Source organism: Stenella coeruleoalba, assembly GCF_951394435.1.
Source record: "Stenella coeruleoalba genome assembly, chromosome: 5".
NCBI lineage: Eukaryota > Metazoa > Chordata > Mammalia > Artiodactyla > Delphinidae > Stenella > Stenella coeruleoalba.
In genome coordinates this window covers 29,987,201-30,007,295 of record NC_137150.1, presented here as the reverse complement: position 1 = coordinate 30,007,295, position 20,095 = coordinate 29,987,201, and the positions used below count along the sequence as shown (strand labels likewise).

Here is a 20,095-nt window from a genome sequence, read left to right as displayed (position 1 = left end):
CTTGCATACCTGGAATAAATTCCACTTGATCATGGTGCATAATCATTTTTATACATTATTGAATTTGGATTGCTAGTATTTTGTTGAAGATTTTGGCATTTAAGTGCATAAGATATGTTGATGTGCAGGCTTTTGTGTTTTTAAATACACACTACCTTTACCTGATTTTGGTATCAGGGTAATACTGGCCTCATAAATTAGTTGGAAAGTGCTTTTTCCTCTTCTATTTTTTTGAAGAGATTGTATAAAATTGGTGTTAATTTCTCTTTAACTATTTCATAGTATTCTCCAGTGTAACCATCTGGGCCAGGAGATTTCATTTTTGAGAGTTTTAGAATTATGAATTAGAGCTTTATATTTACATAGCTTTAAAATCTTCGCATATCTGACTAGGGAAATGTTTTGTCTACTTTACCAGAGGAAGGATGTCAGAGAGGACCAGGCTCCACCCTCCCGGGTGACCTCACTGCAGCTGGCACTTTTCCTTTTCATCCCTTGGGTGATTACAGGTTTAAAGGTGGGGAGGGCAGGATGCCTCCCTTGTGGGTACCCTAGGTGTTTCCTCACAGGGCAGGCCGTGGATGCTGAGAGTGAGATCAGGATGCATCACAAGGGTCCTACATTAGGGAAGAAGCAAGGGCACCAGGTGGGGTGTCCCCAGCAGCACCCATCCTCTCGTGGTTACAGCGCTGGATAACGAACAGCAGGTGCCAATCTGGAGACAGGCACACAGATGAAAAGTCCCAGGCGAGGGTCCCAGCCTCATACACACCATGCTGTCGATATTATCACTGCAACTGTAACAGCAAAGGGAGGCAGGTGTTGGGCATTAAAAGAAGAGCGTGTGAAAGTCGGAGGGGAAGACCATATCGGAAGATCCAGACTGCACCCTGGGTTACACGCAAGGATGAGCCCTGAGGCTGCAAGGTCCTTATGAGGGCAGGTTCAGCTTCACAGGCCTCTTTGATTCTGTGTGCAAACTGTAGACCCACTGTGTGCACACTCTGAGCACACAGCTATGTGAGCAGGTGCTTGAATCCCGGCTGGCTCAGAGGGCTGCAGGGTGCCTGGGGCGGAGTCTCCGAGCTGGCTTGGTGCCTTTCTGCACTGGACTCCTTCCACGGCAGACCTGAGCCTGCACTTCCCAGATGGCAGCTGCGCCCTGTTTGGCCTTCTTGGGGACACAAACGAATTGCTTTGGTACCTGGGGATGGCAGTAGCAGGAGAAGGTGGTGATGAGAAGCTGGCAGGAGCCGGTATGGGTTTGCCATGTAGGGGTGGGGGGCTCAGGTTTACGCAGCTTGCTTTAGGTCACATAGTAAGTGGCAGAGTCAAGGCCTGCATCTAGATCGTGACATAAGGGTTGTACATAATGTGCTTCAGTTTCCTCATTTGTACAACAGAGAAACTAATGGTCCTTACCTCCCAGTATGGTCATGAGGATTAAATGAGATAATCATGTGACAACCAAGCACACGGCCTAGATAGAGCATGGTAAGTGCTCAATAATATTAGCCATTATTATTATTAATATTAACATGCCATTCAATCACCAAAGGCAGAATTACAATGATGATAGCAAAAATTTAGCATGAACACAAGTATGGTGACTTTAGAGTTGTTTCTAGTTCCTAAGCATGTTTGGCTTTTCATTAGAAACTAACTTGAAGCTGTGGCATTTCCCCTGATGCCAGCCCCCTGAGCTCACCTGTCAGCCTGTCTATCTGCCTTGGTCTCAGATGGAGCGACTGTTCTGCCTGCCCCTCAGAACCTCTCTGTACAATCAACCAACATGAAGCATGTCTTGACATGGAGCCCAGTGATTGTGCCTGAAGAAATAGTACACTATTCTGTCGAGTACCAAGGGTGAGTTTTGTTTTTTGTGTTTTTTTTTTTTCGTTTTTCTCTTTTAGACATTAGTTGATTCCTCTCCAGGAATCACAACCTTCATTCCAGAGCTCAAGGAGGCTTTGTGAGCCCAGGGAGAGGTTATTTCCCATGATCTGCATCCTCTGTCTGCATGGGCACTGAGAGAGTTGAAGCAACAAGGGAAATTGTCCCATGGATTTGACAGTGAACTCCCTGGGAGCACAAACATGTATAAAGACTTTTTGGTGAAGCTTCTTTCCAACAATGAGTCAATTGTCTAATGCTGAAGAAAATTTTAAGAAGAAACAAGTTTGTCTCTGACTTGAGGTGGAGAAATCACTGGGGACTCAGATCCTTTGGGGGTGGGGGAGACCTCAGTTTTTCCTGACTGTGTGCTTGCCCCTAGAAGCCAAAACAAATTGTGATCGTATAGGTCAGCTGGCCCTTCTCCAGGTGTCCAGGCCCTCGGAGCTGTCAAGGAGTGACAGGGGCACAGAAGGTGCTCAATATATTTCATTAACAGTTTATACAAACTGAACAACTACACGTGCAGACATTCTCTTAGGCTCACGGGTACAGTTGACAAAGCTTCTGGACAGAGGGAGCTTACATTTAGAGGAGACAGTAAAAAGGTAAAGAAATAAGTACACGAGGTCTGCACTGTCCAGTGTGGTAGCCACTAGACACAGACAGCTATTTAAATTTAAATTAATCAAAATTAATCAAAGTTAAATTAAATTAAATTAAAATGTCTGTTTCCCAGTCGTATGAGCCACATTTCAAGTTCTTAATAGCCACATGCGACTAGTAGCTACCATATAGAACAACAGGGATACAGAACATTTCCACCAACACAGAAAGTTCTATCAGGCAGCATTGCTGTAGGTAAGTTCAGATAGAAATCAGCTCTAGGAGGAAGCTAAAAGGCTGATGCAACAGAGAGTTTCTTCTGTGGTAGCTTTTTATCAGATGGTCGGGGAAGGTCTGTCTGAGGATGTGATATTTAAGCCAATATCTGAAGGACAGGAGCAGGCAGCCAATGGGAATGCAGGGGCAGAGCATCTGAGACACAGCGAACGTGACAGCCTGTCGGAGGGAGGGCAAGGAGGCCTGTGTGGAGGGAGCATCACGTTTAGGGGTGTAATGAGAAGGCCAGAGAGTCTTGTAGGCCATGGGAGAGAGTTTGGATTCCATTCTAGACTCTTTGGAAGCCACTAAGGAGACAAATATGATGCTCTGCTGAGTGATGCATGGTTTGAAGACTGGCAGGAAAGGAAGCAGGAAAATCAGGAGACACACAGCAAGGCAAGGGATGACAGTGGCTGAGACTGGGGTGGTGAGCATGCAGATGGAGAGACTGGGACAGAGTGGGGTTTATGCTTGGGTCTCCCTTGTCTGGTGAGAAGGAGTAAGGAAGAAAGGGTGGTCGGTGAGGGAGGAGAGGGGAGAAATGGGTATGGAGCAAATGCTTGTTTTCCTGACCCATAAAATGTCAGTGGATGCAACAGTTACTTGAAACCATCATTGAGCCTGGGTAGAAGGGGCTGGTGTGATGCTGTCCCCTCCTCTCTTTGGCCAGAGAGTATGAGAGCCTGTACATGAGCCACATCTGGATCCCCAGCAGCTGGTGCTCGCCCACCCAAGAGCCCGAGTGTGACATCACTGATGACATCACCGCCACTGTACCATACAGCCTCCGGGTCAGGGCCACCCTGGGTTCACTGACCTCAGCCTGGAGCACCCTGAAGCACCCCTTTAATCGAAACTCAAGTAAGGCTCTTCTCTCCTCACTCCCCCGCCCCCAGCAGCCTCCCCTTCAGGAACCATGCTCACTGAGACTGTTGGGATTCTTTTCAGCATCAAATTAGTCTTGCAAAGCCAGAGTACTGTGAACATCAACAGCCCTAACTGCTCCATTTTAAAAAGTCAGCTGCTTCCCACAGGCCCTCCCTCTCATTTTGAAAGAGACTTTGGAAGTCAGTCCTGTCTCTGGAAGGAAAACTGCTCTGGAAGTGGGGAGATGGGGCTAGGATGGCCTCTCCCTACCCTAGTAGTGCCTCATAAATCTTACACTGCCTCCCATCTGGGGCCTCGCTAACTCCATCTTTGTTGCTCTGTGAGCATCTTCTTCGTGCAATAGGGTCTATACATGATTAGGAACAGTCCTTTGGAAATAAGTAACTTTTCTATAGCAATAGAACCTGGAAAATAATTGAGAAAGAAGTAAGGGAAGAGGGCTTCCCTGGTGGCGCAGTGGTTGAGAGTCCGCCTGCTGATGCAGGAGACGTGGGTTCGTGCCCCGGTCCGGGAAGATCCCACATGCCACAGAGCAGCTGGGCCCGTGAGCCATGGCCGCTGAGCCTGCGCGTCTGGAGCCTGTGCTCTGCAACAGGAGATGCGACAACAGTGAGAGGCCCGTGTACCGCGAAAAAAAAAAAAAAAAAAAGTAAGGGAAGAATCCAGATTGGTGACCAAATACGGCAGAGTGCAAATAATGGCCAGTGTGTAGAAGGGTGTGTGTGGGGAACCGCAGTAGCAGGGTCTGGATGCCGGGGGCGAGGAAGCAGCTTGTCACATGGTGAAGGGCTTTGACATAAAGCTTGATCAAGTCGGAAGAGGAGGGCCACAGAAGAAGAGAAGGTCTAGGCCAGGTCTGTCTTACAGAACAATCACTCTGGCTGTGGTGTGAAAAGTGAACTGGAGTAGGACAAGCCTTCAGGGCAGGTGAACGGTGAGGACGGGGTTGTAACACTCCAGCTGAGCCAAGGTGGGTCCTGATCCCAGAAGTGGGGAAGGGATGGGAAGAAGAGGACAAATTCTAGAGACATTGCTGAGTTAGAAAGGACAGCGCTTGGGGACTAGTTACTGGGAGACAGAATGGGGAGAGATAATGATGGCATCCATCTTCCAGATGGTGTTAGTGGGAGTGTCACCCAAGGAAGAGAACCCAGGAGGAGCAACTGGTCTGAGGAATAAGAGTTGCTGCTGGCTTTGGGCTCTTTGAGATTGAGATGCCTATAGGATATCATGCCATGGATGTCTGATTGGCAGTTGGAAATCAGGCCCTCGGGCTCAGACAGGTCAAGGTTAGACACACAACACAAAATTAATAGCTAGTGGCTTGAGAGCAGGTGAGATGTCCAGGGACAAGACATAAGGACAAAGAACCCAGGATAGGCTCCTGGGAAACCTTAGGTTTAAAAAGAGGGTAGAGGGAAAGTCACTGGTAGGTGCTGGGTGGGGAGAGGGTCATGGAGGGGAGAGCGGATGAGCTGCTGCTGGGCCTGAAGGAGGCCCCTAAATGGGTCCTTGAGAAAGTGGCTTCATGGAGCCGTGGTGATGGTGGACAGGCTGCCAGCTGGAGGGTTGAATGGAGGTGGAAGGGGCAGGGCAGGTGTGGATGATAACGTGACCAGTTGGGACATGCAGGAAAGGCAAGGGAAAGGCCTGTGGTGACCTGTTTTCTTGGTGTGGCAGGTGACCCTCTGCTGGGAGTGAGGACAAAGGAAGGTTTGGGGCAGTAATGGAATGAGTCAAAGGTTACTGAGGACTATATGAGATTGGGTAGAAATTAGGACGGTTAGAAGGTGAGGGAGTCCACGCTAGAAGGGGCTGAGGAAGGTGAATTTGAAGGGGAAGTTGGCCCTCTAGAGTCAGGCAGGTGGGGTTGAAATCCCAGATCAGCCCCTTGAGTCCTCATCTGTAAGAAGGGCAACAGTTTGCCTCACTGGGTAGTTGTGGACAAGATGAAAAGTGCAAAGGCTCAGGGCGGTGCTGTCTTATCATAGCACTCAGCTATTGGTAAATATTAATATTAATTACCCAAGGGATGCCCAGAGTTGAGAGCCAGAGAGCAGAGGAAGGAGGGAAGAGCTGGGGGCAGCAGTGGGACCATTGGAATGGATACCAATAGAAATTTTGGTGCCGAATGTGGGCTCCTCTTCCCAGTCTCTTTCTCTAGGCACTGGGAGGATATGGTGGAGGCAGTGGGATCCCATTGCAGGCCCTGGGGAAGCCTGAGAGGTGCTGGAGGGTAGTGCAGCTTTGCCTCTGCCTGCTGTGCCTGGGCAGCACCCAGCACCACCTCCCTTTGGCTCCTAGAAGCACGGGCTCCAGCCAAGGTCATTGCTGGTGGCTGGCAGCTGTTGGAAAGGAAGGCACGGGGCATTTGGAGATTGAGGGAGTGCCTACAAAGCTATGGGGGCGGGTGTGTGCAGTAGCAACTTGTGCTTGAGAAGGCCAATATAAACAGGAAAAGGGCCACTGCAGAAGGAGCTGAGGAAGGGAGTCTCTGTACCTGCCCCAGAAGCTGCTCCTGTGTGGTCCCCATGCAGGTGAAGTTAGCTGCAGAGCTGGGATGGAATCGAGACTCTCAAGGGCATTACGTCTGTTCTTTGGCCTTTGAAAAAGGCCACGCTGACTTCTCCCAAGACATATGAAAAATCTTATTTTAAGGCTCTCTTGAAAAGGATCTCCTACTCTTAAAGGGAAGCCTGTTGAGAGCAGAGGTTCTTAACCTCAATTATATGAATTCATGTCACAGGGGAGCTTTAGAACCACTTATCTCCAGGGCCCAAGCCTAGAGTCTGATTTAAGCGATCTATGTGCATCCTGTTCATTGGGAGTTAAAAAACACCCCACAGCAGAGTCTAGAAATGTGGAAAGACATGGACTCAAATTCTGGCCATTAACTGTGTGATTCTGGGAAAGTCATTCAACCTCTCTGAGGCTGTTACATTATCTGTACGATAAGAACAGTATTTACCTTCTTAAGCTTGCTGGATGGATTAAATGAGATAAGTTTGTAGAGTACATAGGACAGAAGTTCTTGTCCCAACTTTGTCAAAAAATTCTCTGAACTGAAATGACATTAGGTCATTTTGTCTAATTCTAATCTCAACATAGATGGAGACCAGGGAATCCAATTCTAATCATGTTTGACTTAAAACTGGAGGAGTCAAAACATCTCTCTCCCTACTGGAGGTGTTTCAGACGCAGTTCTAGTGGTGCTGTATGCTCATATGAAGCCTCTGAACTGGGTATGTTTTGTACAGTTGGTCCCTGACTTTCCAAGTCCTCATGTTCCTTTTCCAGGCAGCTCTTCAAATGCCAGGAAATACTTTGTTCTCTGAAAACTCCCTGCAGGAACTGCCTTTCTTTTGAGTGTCCACTGACCCCAGTGCAGGAGGATGTAGCCCAGAACACACTCTGCTAAACTTGCCAAGCCAAGGCCAGCAATTGCGGTGGCCCCTCTGGTCCTGCAGCATCTGGATCTGAGAGGCAAGTCTGGATCCATCATCAGTAACCAGGGACTAAAGACTGTCTGTGTGGGCCCTTCTGTTCTTGGTCTCCTGGTAGGAAAGTATCCATGGGGGCTGCTGGCCTCTGTGTTTGGGATCCAGTAATATGAAGGATGGTGCTTGTGCTTATGCTGTAAATTTCTAGAGCTGATTATTGGAATTTGTAAAACCCTCTGATTTTCTAACATCTTCCATTAAGGATATGAGATTGAAGAATCCTTGGACTGAGAATAGAGAGGCCAACCCATCCACAGGCTGCTGATTTGCTGATGTTTGAGAGTTAGCAGCAGCCGGTATATATAACTGGTCTATGCGAATTGTAGTAAGTTGTTGTCATTTGTTTTTTTTGTTTGTTTGTTTGTTTTGCGGTACACTGGTCTCTCACTGTTGTGGCCTCTCCCGTTGCGGAGCACAGGCTCCAGACGCACAGGCTCAGTGGCCATGGCTCACGGGCCCAGCCACTCCGCGGCATGTGGGATCTTCCCGGACCGGGGCACGAACCTGTGTCCCCTGCATTGGCAGGCGGACACTCAACCACTGCGCCACCAGGGAAGCCTGTCATTTGTTTTTTTCATTTGCTCATCATTCAAAAAGTGTCTACTGAGCACCTGCTGAGTACAGGAGAGGATCAGTGTACACGCCTCTGCACACTGTGAAGCCATATCCAAACCCCTCCCCTCCCATGAGCCTGACATGTTTCTACTGATGGCTTGGTCATGGTCTCCCTGGACAGAACTCAGTCTTGTCTGGGTCTGGCTTTGATTCTTTCCTTGTCTTGCCAACAGCCATCCTCACCCCACCTGGGATGGAGATCACCAAGGATGGCTTCCACCTGGTTATTAAGCTGGAAGACCTGGGGCCACAGTTTGAGTTCTTCGTGGCCTACTGGAAGAGGGAGCCTGGTGCCAAGGTGAGACTTCCACCCTTGGCCTTTGAGTTAGACTTTGGAGAAGCAGTCACAGACCTCCGAGAGCTGGATGAGGAAAGCCAGCCCCTGCAGTGCTTGCTGTCTGGGGTGGCCTGAGGATGAGCGGGCCTGGGTGAAGTGTGAGAAAGGAGAGATGGGCGTAGGTTGACAATCCCGGCAGCCTCTTCCTCAAAGGACTGCCTTGGTCCAACCCAGACTGTGGCTGGGAGCTGTCTCAGGCCACGTTTGCTAAAGTATGAGGGCTGCCTCCTTGCCCTAAACTCTACCATAGTTGGATCCATGATACCTTTTCAATGCATTTCTTCTCCCTTATCAGCATGTCTTCTCAGCCATTCTCCCTGCTGTTTACAGGCGGCAGACCAGGGTGTTCCAGATCAACTGGATGATTTCAAAAGCATATGAGGCTGGCACAAGGCTCTCGAGGGTGTGTATCTGGGCAGCGTGCAGAAGTCGGGGCAGAGAGTCAGGAGCTGGCTGATAAACAACCCTAATTCTGAGCCAATGGGCACCCGGAATGCCTAGATGGGGCGCTGCCCTACCCTGTGGAATGGATGCTGCGGGCTAGGCTGGGTGGGAGGTCAGCTCTCCCAGAGGGAGTGGCCAAGCATCCTGCAGCCACAGCAGCAGAAAGGATGGAGCTTGGGCAGACCTGTGGAGGCCCTGTCCAAGCTGAAATGGTGACAAGGCCCACTCGAGTCAGCACAAGGAAAAATAGGCTCTGTCACAGGGATTAATATGGTGCTATAAGGGGCTCTCATAGACTCCATGATCAGAGCAGGCCCAGAGCCAGGCTGCAGCACAGCCTCACTTGCCCAGGGGCCCCCGTCTGTGGAGTCTCTGATTCCCTCCAGTGGGTCCTCTCTATTGCACTCTTTCCGTGGCACTCTCCCCAGCTTGCTCGCAGGCCCTGATCCCTCACCACTCCTTCCTGCACATGCCTATGGCTGTGCCTTACCAGGCCTGACTCCTCCTCGCCATGTCCTCTCCCCTTGGTCCCTGCTTCTAGCTGCAGGTATCAGTTCCCCAAGATCAGTTCCTAGCAGAGGAAATCTGACTGGTACTGCTTGTCTTATCAGGCCAAGCTTAGGGGTCGCCGGTTGCTGGCTGGCCTCTGATAGACCCTTTCCAGGCCAAGGGTACCCCTGACCTAATGCCAGTGTCTGAGGGACAGGTCATGTGCCCTACCACCCACTCAATGGGGACCGTGGGCTGGGTAGCTTCCCCTGGAAGGTGGTATGTGTAGGTGGAACAGGCAACAGCCATGGTTTCCAGCATTTATTCCTGCTGGGTCAGGGCCCAGTGGTAGGAGGTGGCATTGCCAGGCGGAGGGAGTCGAGTGCGGGACTGATCAGGGCCTGGGCTGGCTGGGAGCATGCAGATCCCTAGGATTCTTCGGGAGGTGCAGAGCCGGTGCTGGGAGAGGAGCCCGTGTCCTGAGCCACCTGGGCCTGGCCCAGACGAGTCTCCACAGGTTCAGACGCAGAGCACAGCCCTCAGGGGGTGAGTGGGGGTGGAGGGGCATGCAGATGGATGGACAGACAGTGGATGGATGCAAGTGTGAGGAGGCACTGCCCACAGGCTCCAGTGTTCCTGTGCACTGATCCCCCTGGCAGCAGTGGCCCGGCCAAGCCCCCAGTCAGATTTCTGACCTTCAGGTGTCTGTCCAAATATTACCCTATCAGAGAGGTCTTTCCTAATCCCTATTCTGGTGCCTCCTCATCACTCTCTACCTCTTTGCCCTGCTTCATTTTTCTTCATAACCCTCATCACCACCTGATGTGTGTTATATATGGTCTGTCTTACCCCACATAAGCTCCACGAGAGCAGGAACTTTGTTTTGTTCAATGCTGTGTCCCTGTTTTGTTCACTGCTTACACCAGTGCCTGGCACACCGTAGGTGCTAAATAAATAAATAAATATTTAAGAATGAATGAATGAATAAATGAATGAATGAGAGGAACATTCTGTATGCATCTTGGAAAGGAAATATTTACAGCTTCCCTTCCCTCCTTCTCCCTCTTTTGTGTCCTGCTTCCCCCAGAGTGTAACTGTTTTCTGTTTTCCTAAAGGAACACGTCAAGATGGTGAGGCGCGGGGGCATTCCGGTGCACCTGGAAACCATGGAGCCAGGGGCTGCACACTGCGTGAAGGTCCGGACGTTCGTGAAGGCCATTGGGAGGCACAGTGCCTTCAGCAAGACAGAATGTGTCAAGGTGCAAGGTAAGGCCACCTGTCTGCCCCTCCTGGGCGATGCTTGTTGCTTGCTGCTTCCTCTGGTTCTGAGTATCCCCTCGGTTTCCCTGACCTGCTCCCCCAGGCTGGGTAGATCCTGTGGTGAAATTGTTCTGCGTTCTAATCCCCCCAGAAGAGAGTCCACCCTGGGGCTGGGCAGGGGTCACTTGGCAGCTGTCTAGAACACTTTTCCCTGAAAGCTCCCGAGGCCTGAGGCCAGATGTTGCAAGGCCGGTTGACCCGGTGGCAGCTGCCTGGGTATCAGAGGGGGGTGCTAGTGAGGCAGCCGGGGCCTGAGCGTCGGACCTCGTTTGGACGTAGCCCACTGTGTAGCATGGCTGCGCCCAGCTGGGAGGGGCCTGATAGAAAGTTTGTAGAATCCTCTTGTTTGACTTAATTTTTTCCCTTGAATTTTTTATGGTTTAAAAGCCTGCAGTGAAAAGAAATAAAACAAAACCCCATATCCCATGATTTTGCCACACAAACACCACGAGTGACATTTGTGTTTAACTTTTTAGTTTTTTAAAAATTATCATTTTGAGGGCTTCCCTGGTGGCGCAGTGGATGAGAGTCCGCCTGCCGATGCAGGGGACACGGGTTCGTGTCCCGGTCCGGGAAGATCCCACATGCCGCGGAGCGGCTGGGCCCGTGAGCCATGGCCGCTGAGCATGCGCGTCCGGAGTCTGTGCTCCGCAACGGGAGAGGCCACAACAGTGAGAGGCCCGAGTACCGCAAAAAAAAAAAAAAAAAAAAAATGATAAGGTACGTGTGGAACTGCCTTCCTCATCCATGTAATTCCCATCCCTCCCCCAGAGGTATTAGCTTTTTGTATATCCTTCTAAAGACTTCTCAATACATTTACAAGTAAATGGGAATATACTTTTATATATTTCCCCTCCTTTTAGCACAAATGTTAGCACACTCCATGCACTGTTCTGGATCTTGTCTTTTTCATTTTACATATCTTGTAGATTTTTCTGTATCTGAAAAGAACTTTTTCATCCTTCTTTGTAGCTACATAGTATTCCACTGTATGTATATATAACTAATTCAACTAGCTCCCTATTGATGGGTATTTAGTTTTTTTCTCCCAATATTTTGCTATTACAGCCAATGCTTTCATTAATTACCTTGGGCATAGATCATTTGCTGGTATATTTGAAGGATAAATTCCTAGAAGTAGAGTTGCTGGGTCAAAGGGCTGTTAGCCTTTGTGTAGACACATGTTGTCGTTGAATTATATATACACTTTGAGTCTGCTTTTTCACAAATATCACATCCATAACATTTTCCATGTAGATTTTCTGATTACCATTTTATACTACTTTTTTTGGGTCTTTATCTTTTAATTGAAGTATAGTTGCTTTTCAATGTTGTGTTAGTTTCAGGTGTTCAGCAAAATGATTGTTATACATATATATATATGTATATAAATCTATTCTTTTTCAGATTCTTTTCCATTATAGGTTATTACAAGATACTGAATATAGTTCCCTGTGCTATACAGTAGGTCCTTGTTGGTTATCTGTTTTCTTTTTTTTGCGGTACGCGGGCGTCTCACTGTTGTGGCCTCTCCTGTTGCGGAGCACAGGCTCCGGACGCGCAGGCTCAGCGGCCATGGCTCACGGCCCAGCCGCTCCGTGGCATGTGGGATCTTCCTGGACTGGGGCACGAACCCGTGTCCCCTGCATCGGCAGGCAGACTCTCAACCGCTGTGCCACAAGGGAAGCTCTCTGTTTTATATATAGTAGTGTGTATATGTTAATCCCAAACTCCTAATTTATCCGTCCCCCAGACCCTCATTTTATACTACGTTTTAAAACCATGTAAGTCAAGCTTGTTAAAAAATTCGAACAACACAGAAGTATATAAAGTAAGAGGTACACGTTCTCCATTCTCCGCACACCACTCAGGAGGTTTCCTTTGGCAAGTCTGGCATTTAATCCTCCAGTCATCATGTGATGCCAGTACTCAGAGGCACAACTGGGACTGTACTGTGCTTACTGCTTTGTACCTCGCTCACCTTCACTGGGTATTGCTATTGTGAGCACCTGTTAATGTCAGTACATATAGATCTACCTCATTGTTTAAGAACATGCATAACAAGCCAGTATATGGGTGTGCCAAAGTATATGTAACCATCCCCCATAAATAGGTATATTCTGTGCTTTCCAGTCTTTTGCCACTACAACCCGTGATGCAGCGAACAAGTCTGTATATATCCTAATTCTCATTTTAATAGCTGAACTCCTGACCTGCCATGATGATATCCCATGATGTATTAAATCATCCTCCATTGGGGGTATTTAGATCATTGCCATCTGCTTTTGAAGATGATGTTCATTCACTGATTCATTCATTCATTCAGTGAATAATTATTGAGCACTGACTATGTGCCACCTGCTGGGCCTGTCACTGGGATACAGCAGGGAAGTCCCTGCCCTCACCGAGCTTACCTTCTAGTTGGGGAGACAGGCTACAAGGCAGTAAACAAATGAGATGGTGTCCCTTGGTGGTACGTGCTATGAGAAAGCACACCAGAGTGTGCTGGGGTGGCGGAAGGTGCAGAGGTGCTGCTTTGGGCAGAGAGGGGGGCTGGTTATGCGAGGCTGTTGCTCTAATAAAGATGTTGCTGTGAACTGCTTTCTGCATATGCTTCCTTCCTTGGAATTATTCTTTGGAATCCACTCACAGGAGTGGATGAAAGAGTATGAACATCTGTGTATCTCTTGATATGTACTGCCAACATATTTTCCAAAATCATTGATACAAACTGTGGGGACCCCAGCCATCTGGAAGAGCCCACCAGCTTCTCTGCAGCTGCATTGGCTGTGGCACCCTTCACATCCTGGGTGAGCAGTCCAGCCCAGAGGGGCTAAACGAATAGGACAGAGAGATGGGAAGGTAACCTGTCCCCCCCTTCCGCATCTCCAGACGTTCAGACTTGGCACTTTCTGATAAATTATTTAGTAGATTTGGAGCCAGCCCTACCTGTGTGACCTGGGGTAAGTCACTTAACCCTCGCAGGGGCTTGATATATGAGTTATTATGTGACTGTGTTCTGAATTCAGCATTTTCCTCCATCACACGAATCAATGCCAAGAGTAAGTTGTGAAATACACTTTGTTTTCAGTTACTGCCCAGCTCCCTTCTGGGCTGTTCTCTTTTGGTGCTTCCCCCTCATCCTGCCCGGGGCCTGGCCCTCTGCCTTCTTCCTGGCAGTGGCTCAGAGGTACGTGCAAATACAGCTAGTGGCTTAACAGATGATGCTCCTCCCTTTCCCTTCCCAAGAAAAAGATCGTAATCTTCCTTGGCTTTCTGGAAACCAATCTGGATTCTAGAAAAATGGTTTTAATGGTGGTCATTTCGGTCACTAGGGCACACATCAGATGTCAGGGTGTTGGCATCTGCTCTCTTGGCCAGTGTGCAGAGCCAGATCCAGGAAAGCGAGGGAGGCCCAGGATTGTCTCCTAAGCCGGTTCCTGTCTTTCCGTTTCCAGGAGAGACCCTGCCGCTGGCACTGGCTCTGTTCTCATTTGTGGGCTTCATGCTGATCCTCGTGGTTGTGCCGCTCTCCATCTGGAAAATGGGCCGGCTGCTCCAGCACTCCTGTTGCCCCGTGGTGATGCTCCCCGACACCTTGGTAACTGTTCTTTTTCCTTTCAGCATGATGCTGACCCGATGTAGTCTGGGTCTTAGTGGGGCAGGGACACACATATCGTGGGTTTACAAGCATTTGCACAAAGAGGGGAGAAGAGTACTTATAGGAATTCCCTCCTAGTCAGAGGGGCTGGGAGACGTCCCATCACCAGGGGGTGGTGGCCTTCCCCAGGCTCCCATCAGGCCTCTGCTCCTTGCCCCCAGGTCCTGGCACGGCCAAGGCAGCAGGTGTGTAGCCCAGCCCAGGAGGCTCTGCATTCCAGGAGTCATGCATAGTCTTACCCTGAGGACCGGCCTACCGAGCCTTCTTACCTCCCTCCCATCATTGTAACAGCAGCTGCATCCAGAAATATGTTCCAACACAACATAGTCAGTTCATACGCCAAGAGCGTCATGGGTCCTCAGGGTGAAGTGCACGTGTGTGAAATTAGGGCGCGTGGAGTCTGCTTTGCCTTTGGCTGGGGGCAGGGGGACTAGCTGGACCTGTGACTACCGAAGGTGAGGGATCCCAACTCCTCACAAGCCAGGGTTCTTATCTTACTCCTGAGGTCACTGGGCCATAGATCTGAGTGTCTCCAGTGGGGACAGGCCCTGTGTGCTGTGCCAGGGTCGGGGAAAAGCAAAAGCAGGTCTCCAGAGATCCTCACACGTTGCATCTGTCTGCTTCCTGTGCACCCTAGCCCCCCACCTCCGCCCCAGACCTCAACCCACCAAGCAGTGCAACAGAACACAACAAAATAATAACAAACAAAAGCAAACCCATCCCTGTGCCTCAGGGATATCTCACCCTTCTGTCCTGGGAGGATGGGGTTAGCGGTCAGCTTCTCAGAAGCAGCTAGAGCCAGAACTGCCTGCAAGCTATACATTCCTGTAGTTCCTTGTCAGCCAGGAGTTACCCTGGAAGGGTCCCTCTTGTGACATCACAGGGCCCTGAGAGCACAGGCCATGCTCCCCCTTCACAGGAGGACTAACCCTCCCTGCAGTCCAGTCCTCAGGACACCCTGCACGCCCCACCATATGATCCTAGTGTCAGCTCTCTTTCTTTCCAGGAGTTTAGGGAGTCATGACTCCAGGGGACACTGGTCCAGAATTAAGCACCAGGCACCATTCTAAGGCTTTACGGATATTTGCTCATTTCATTTGCCCCTTTTCATAATGTTTACCAACCAGTGTTCTTTACATCGGTTCCCCCTCCAGCCCCTCTGGATGACTAAAGGGTTTACTGCTAAACATAAAGGCAGTGGGATGTATCAAACATAGGGGACAGGGCTGGCCTGCATCCCCTTCAGCAAGAACTTGAGGGGCTCAGAGTTCCCTGAAGCACAAAAGGATGTGTATTCTGCTGTTGTTGGGTGGTGTTTTATAAATATCAATTGGACCAAAATGTTTAATACTGTTCAGATCATCTTTGTCCTCACTGATTTTGTTGGAATAGTTCTATTAGTTATTGAGAGAGAGACAACAAAATCTCTAACTATGAGTGTAGATGTGTCTGTTTCTCCTTTCATGTCAATTTTTCCTTCATGTGTTTTGAACCTGTTTTAGGTGCATACATATTTATGATTGATAGGTCTTCCTGAATAATTGAGTGTTTTATCATCATGAAATGTCCCTCTTTGTCTCTGGCAGTATTCTTATCCTGATATCAATATAGCCCTTTTTTGTTTACTGTTTGTAGGGTGTATCTTCTTCCATATTTTTATCTTAAACTTACGAGTGTTCTCAAATTTAAATGGTGTCTCTTGAAGCGGCACAGAGGTTTTTTGCTTTGTTTTGTTTTGTTTTTTAAGTGAATCTGTTCCAACAATCTCTGCCATTTAATTGCAATGTTTAATCCATTAACACTTAATTCTAGTCCTCTCACTTCCTAACTTTTCTGTTTGCACCCATATCTGTTTTCTGGTTCTTCTGTTCATGGCACCAAGAGAGACCCTCAGCTCCTCAGGGAACTGTAAAAAATGGGAAACTCACCCAGAGACATTCCCTTCTTCCAAGTGTCAACTTTTGGTTGCTCTCCTGTGACTTAAGGAAGTTGGTTTCATATTTTGATCCGTTTTTGAAGTTGCTATCTGCAGGAAGATTGGTCTGTTTGGTGCTCCTCTGCCGTTAGTAGAAGCGGAGCCCTGGAGTAAAGGAAGAACCCCTGAATGAACCCAAAACGATGATGATGGGAGGGGAGCATTCCTGGCTCAGCAGGTCACTAGCTCTTCTTTTCCACACACGTAAAAAGCTCAGCCTCCTCGGCTGGACTCCACTGAGTAGTTACCCTTTACGGCTTTCCTCTCAACTCTGTTCCCATGCTTACCCTCTACTCACGAGCTCTTGCATTCCTAATACCCTCCTTCAATTTCCCTCTTCTGGTCCTACATTCAATGACCTAGCAGAGTTCCCTCCCAGGACCCAGTGTGTTGTTAGGGAGCCACAGAGTAAAGGGCCAGGGAAAGAACAATGTAAAGGGTCCGTTCCCTGGAGAATTTCAGGTGCACAAGGAAAGCCCTCCAATGGCAAGAGCTCCTAGGAATCCTAATGCATTATGAGCCATACCCTAAAAATAGCTTTTGGAGAAAACCAAGCAACTGAGATGAGACCAGAGACAAGGACATTCTTTTTTTTTTTTTTTTATTCATTTATTTAGGCTGCACTAGGTCTTAGTTGTGACATGTGGGCTTCTTAGTTGCGGCATGGGACTCTTAGCTGCGGCATGCATGCAGGATCTAGTTCCCTGATCAGGGATCAAACCTGGGCCCCCTGCATTGGGAGTACAGAGTCTTACCCACTGGACCACCAGGGAAGTCCCGAGACAAGGAAATTCTATGAGAGAATGACCACTTTTGTCCGTGGAAGGTAAATGCCGTGACCCTTGACCACCTTTTTCTTCTCTGTTTCCCTTACCATCCTTCCTACTTTGTTCTAGTGTCTGTTCCTACATGCATTCTTTTCCATAAGGCTTTTAATTTGTATTCTGTTTCTCTCCAGATTTTAACATGGACAGTTTCTCTGAGTGTATGCATTTCCCACGGTGTTTTGTGAGAAATAGATAGCTAGTGTGCATCAAATCCCAAATAAGTTCTGGAGCTGCACATCACCACCACCATCTCCCCCCTCTCAGCCTTTACTTTAGCACAGCCTAGCTGCGCTTCAACATTTGCACTGGTCATAGATAATCCTCCAAACTATTAAAAAGCAACTTCCAGCCAACCTTGCAAAGACCATGCATCTTTCCAATTAAACCATGGAAAATTACCAAGTGGAAATCCTCGACAAGGCTTCAAAAAGTCCTGTTGAGTTTGTAAATGTTTAATTTGTCTGTTTGGATTAAACATTTCATGTCTTCATCCATAATTTTACAGTTGGTGATGGTTGCACTCTGAAATATACCATTAAGAATGTCTTTCCATTCAAGTTTTTATCACCAAGTAACAGTCTATGGCAAAAATATATATGCAAGGAAAATTATACTAAGACTGCTCGGTGTGTGTTCCCTATTTTAAAATATAATGTATTTTCCTTGTCTTTTATCCATAATTGCTTCATGGGGATGGAGGCTTTGGTGCTAAAGGTTCTTTGTTTCCTTTCTGTGACTCACTTTATTCTTTCTCTTCTTGCTGTCACATTCCACTGTAATGTGGGTAGCAAACATCAAGATGGCCTCAAGTTAGTCATCTCTAAATTGAGATGTGCTCCAATGGGCCATCCCAAGTCTGACTTTGTGTGCTTCATAGAAAGTGGAGTTTGTGAGCCCAGATGCCTCTGGGGCCCAGACAGATTAAAAAAAAAAAAAAAGAGTGAACAGTGCAATAAATGTGATTTAATAGGGAGAGATAGATAGGAGGACCATGGCAAACATGGCCCAGCTAAAGAAACCAGCTTCTTCTCAGTTCATGCAGTTTGCTGCCAAGAGGGGATGTGAGCCAGTGCTTCCTAAATTTGAAATGAGAATCCAGAAATCCAGACTTTATAATAAATCTCCTGATTTTCAAATGTTAAGAACAAATTCAAATTAAAAAAAAATATATCAGCTGAACCTTGCTTGGAAGTTTGTTCTAAACTATGGGACAACAGTTTTGTACCTTCTGAAATTCTGAGATTACGCTGTTTCACTTTAATGTTCTAGAACGACACCATCCAGTATGGTAGCTGCTAGCCATATGTGATGATTAAGCACTTGAAATGTGACTAGTCCAAATTGAGATGTGCTGTAACTATGAAATACATGACAGATTTTGAAGATGGTACAAGAAGAGTATAAAATAGTTTATTAATATTTTTATGCGGATTAGATGTTGAAATAATATTTATTTTTAAAATAAAATATATTTTTAAAATTAACTTTACCTATTTCTTTTTACTTTATAAAATGTGCTACTGGAGAATTTTTAATGGCTTATGTAGCTCACATTACATTTCCATTGCAAGGCACTCCGCTAGAGTTTAAAAAGCAATCAGGTATAAGCACTGCAGATGTAGGTAGCCAGTGCCCTGGGAATCTGACCAGACCAGCATCAGGGAATTGGTGGTGGGCTCCACACTGACATCCCATTCAGTGAGCCTTGCTTTCCCATTATTTGCCTGTGGACACCAGGAGTGAGCCCTACACCAGGAGTAGCCACCTCTTTACAAACAAGATCAAGGGCAACCGACTAGATGAAGCTAATGTCTCTGGGGATGGGGGTGGAGGAAACCATTGTGCCCACCTGTCTGTGCCCACATGCCACTCTTTAAAGTGATGACAGGGAGGGACTTCCCTGGCGGTCCAGTGGTTAAGACTCTGCGCTTCCACTGCAGAGGACACGGGTTTGATCCCTGGTCGGGGAACTAAGATACCACATGCCCTATGGTGTAGCCAAAAAAAAAGAAAAAGAAAAAAGAAAAGTGATGATGGGAAGGGCTGTGGGAGACGCTGTGCAAGACCCAAGTGAGTTTGTTGGAGGCGAATGGTCTAGGGGCGACACTGGGGAAAGTCGCCCTGAAAGGTTGATACCTGCATTTTTACAACCAGTTATGATGATGTATTGGGGTTGCTGGGAGAAGATAGCAGGGATGTGAAGTATGAGTAGGAAGGGACTCCTGTTTATGGAGCACCATCCCTGGACCAGACACCCTGCTAGTGCTGTACGTGGAGCACCTCAGACCAGGTCACTCTTTTCAGAGCTCTCTGGCAGAAGAAGGTTAGATTTTTTGGACCAGAACTACATTCTGGGCTTCTGTGGGGCAGGGTCCCCTAGGGAGGAGTGCCGAGGAGGCAGGACCCCAAGACATCTGCTGGTCGGTGACCTGGGAGACGATCTCAGTGAAGGTGGGAAGCCCTTGCTCTAGGGGTTAGAATTGTCTTTGGGCTTTTCTGCTGCTGGAAAGTTAATGAATCAGATAGTTGAGGTTTTTGGTGATATTCTCCACGATTACTATTACTATGACTCTTCACCTAATGAATATGAATGAAAATTGTTTTTCAGAAAATAACCAGTTCACCCCAGAAGCTAATCAGCTGCAGAAGGGAAGAGGTAGAAGCCTGTGTGGTGGCCGGGCTGTCTTCTGAGGAGCTCCTCAGGGCCTGGATCTAGCAGATGAAGTCTAGAAACCTGGTCTGCAGGACACGGGACGGTGAGGGGAAGGGCCGTGCTTCGGCTTTCCTCCAAGGACAAAGGACAAGAGAAGAAGAGCCTGCTGTGTCTGTGTTAGAAGCAACTGTCAGAGGTAGAGTGGTGTGGCCTATGGAGCACTGAGAGGGGGTCAGGGGATGCGACCTCCAGCACTGGATCTCTCTGCTGTCCTCTAGAGGGATGACCTTGTGGAAGGTGCTTTGTCTCTCAGTTTTCTCAACTATACAATGAGGGGATTAAGTACCCAACCATTAAACCATATGTATATATATCCATATCATCTCTCCACCACTTGCAGAGCTGTAGGGAAATTGACAACACTGTGCATTGGGATTGGTTCTGCTTTGCTGAAGAGCAGTAGATACACGTGTAACAGGAATAATCCCAAGCTCTATACACCTGCTGGCTTGGAGATCCTGCTTTGCTAGAGGAACCTTGAAGAGGAAAGGAAGAGTGGGTGCAATGGGGTTGATTTCACTTCAAGCCAAATGCCTGCTCAGAGGTGA

The 20,095-nt window shown here is 48.0% G+C and overlaps 1 protein-coding gene across 1 annotated transcript in view; it reads left to right on the top strand.

The window, feature by feature from the left end:
* The window catches only part of IL20RB (interleukin 20 receptor subunit beta), a 30,309-nt gene extending 10,551 nt beyond the window's left edge, over positions 1-19,758 (top strand). Inside the window, exons 2-7 of the mRNA XM_079922617.1 lie at positions 1,740-1,866; positions 3,449-3,639; positions 7,955-8,079; positions 10,167-10,317; positions 13,830-13,972; positions 19,443-19,758. Of these exons, the coding sequence (XP_079778743.1) occupies positions 1,740-1,866; positions 3,449-3,639; positions 7,955-8,079; positions 10,167-10,317; positions 13,830-13,972; positions 19,443-19,550 (845 nt within the window). The 3' untranslated portion in view covers positions 19,551-19,758. The remainder of the gene's footprint in view (positions 1-1,739; positions 1,867-3,448; positions 3,640-7,954; positions 8,080-10,166; positions 10,318-13,829; positions 13,973-19,442) is intronic.
* The last annotated feature ends 337 nt before the right edge of the window (positions 19,759-20,095 follow it).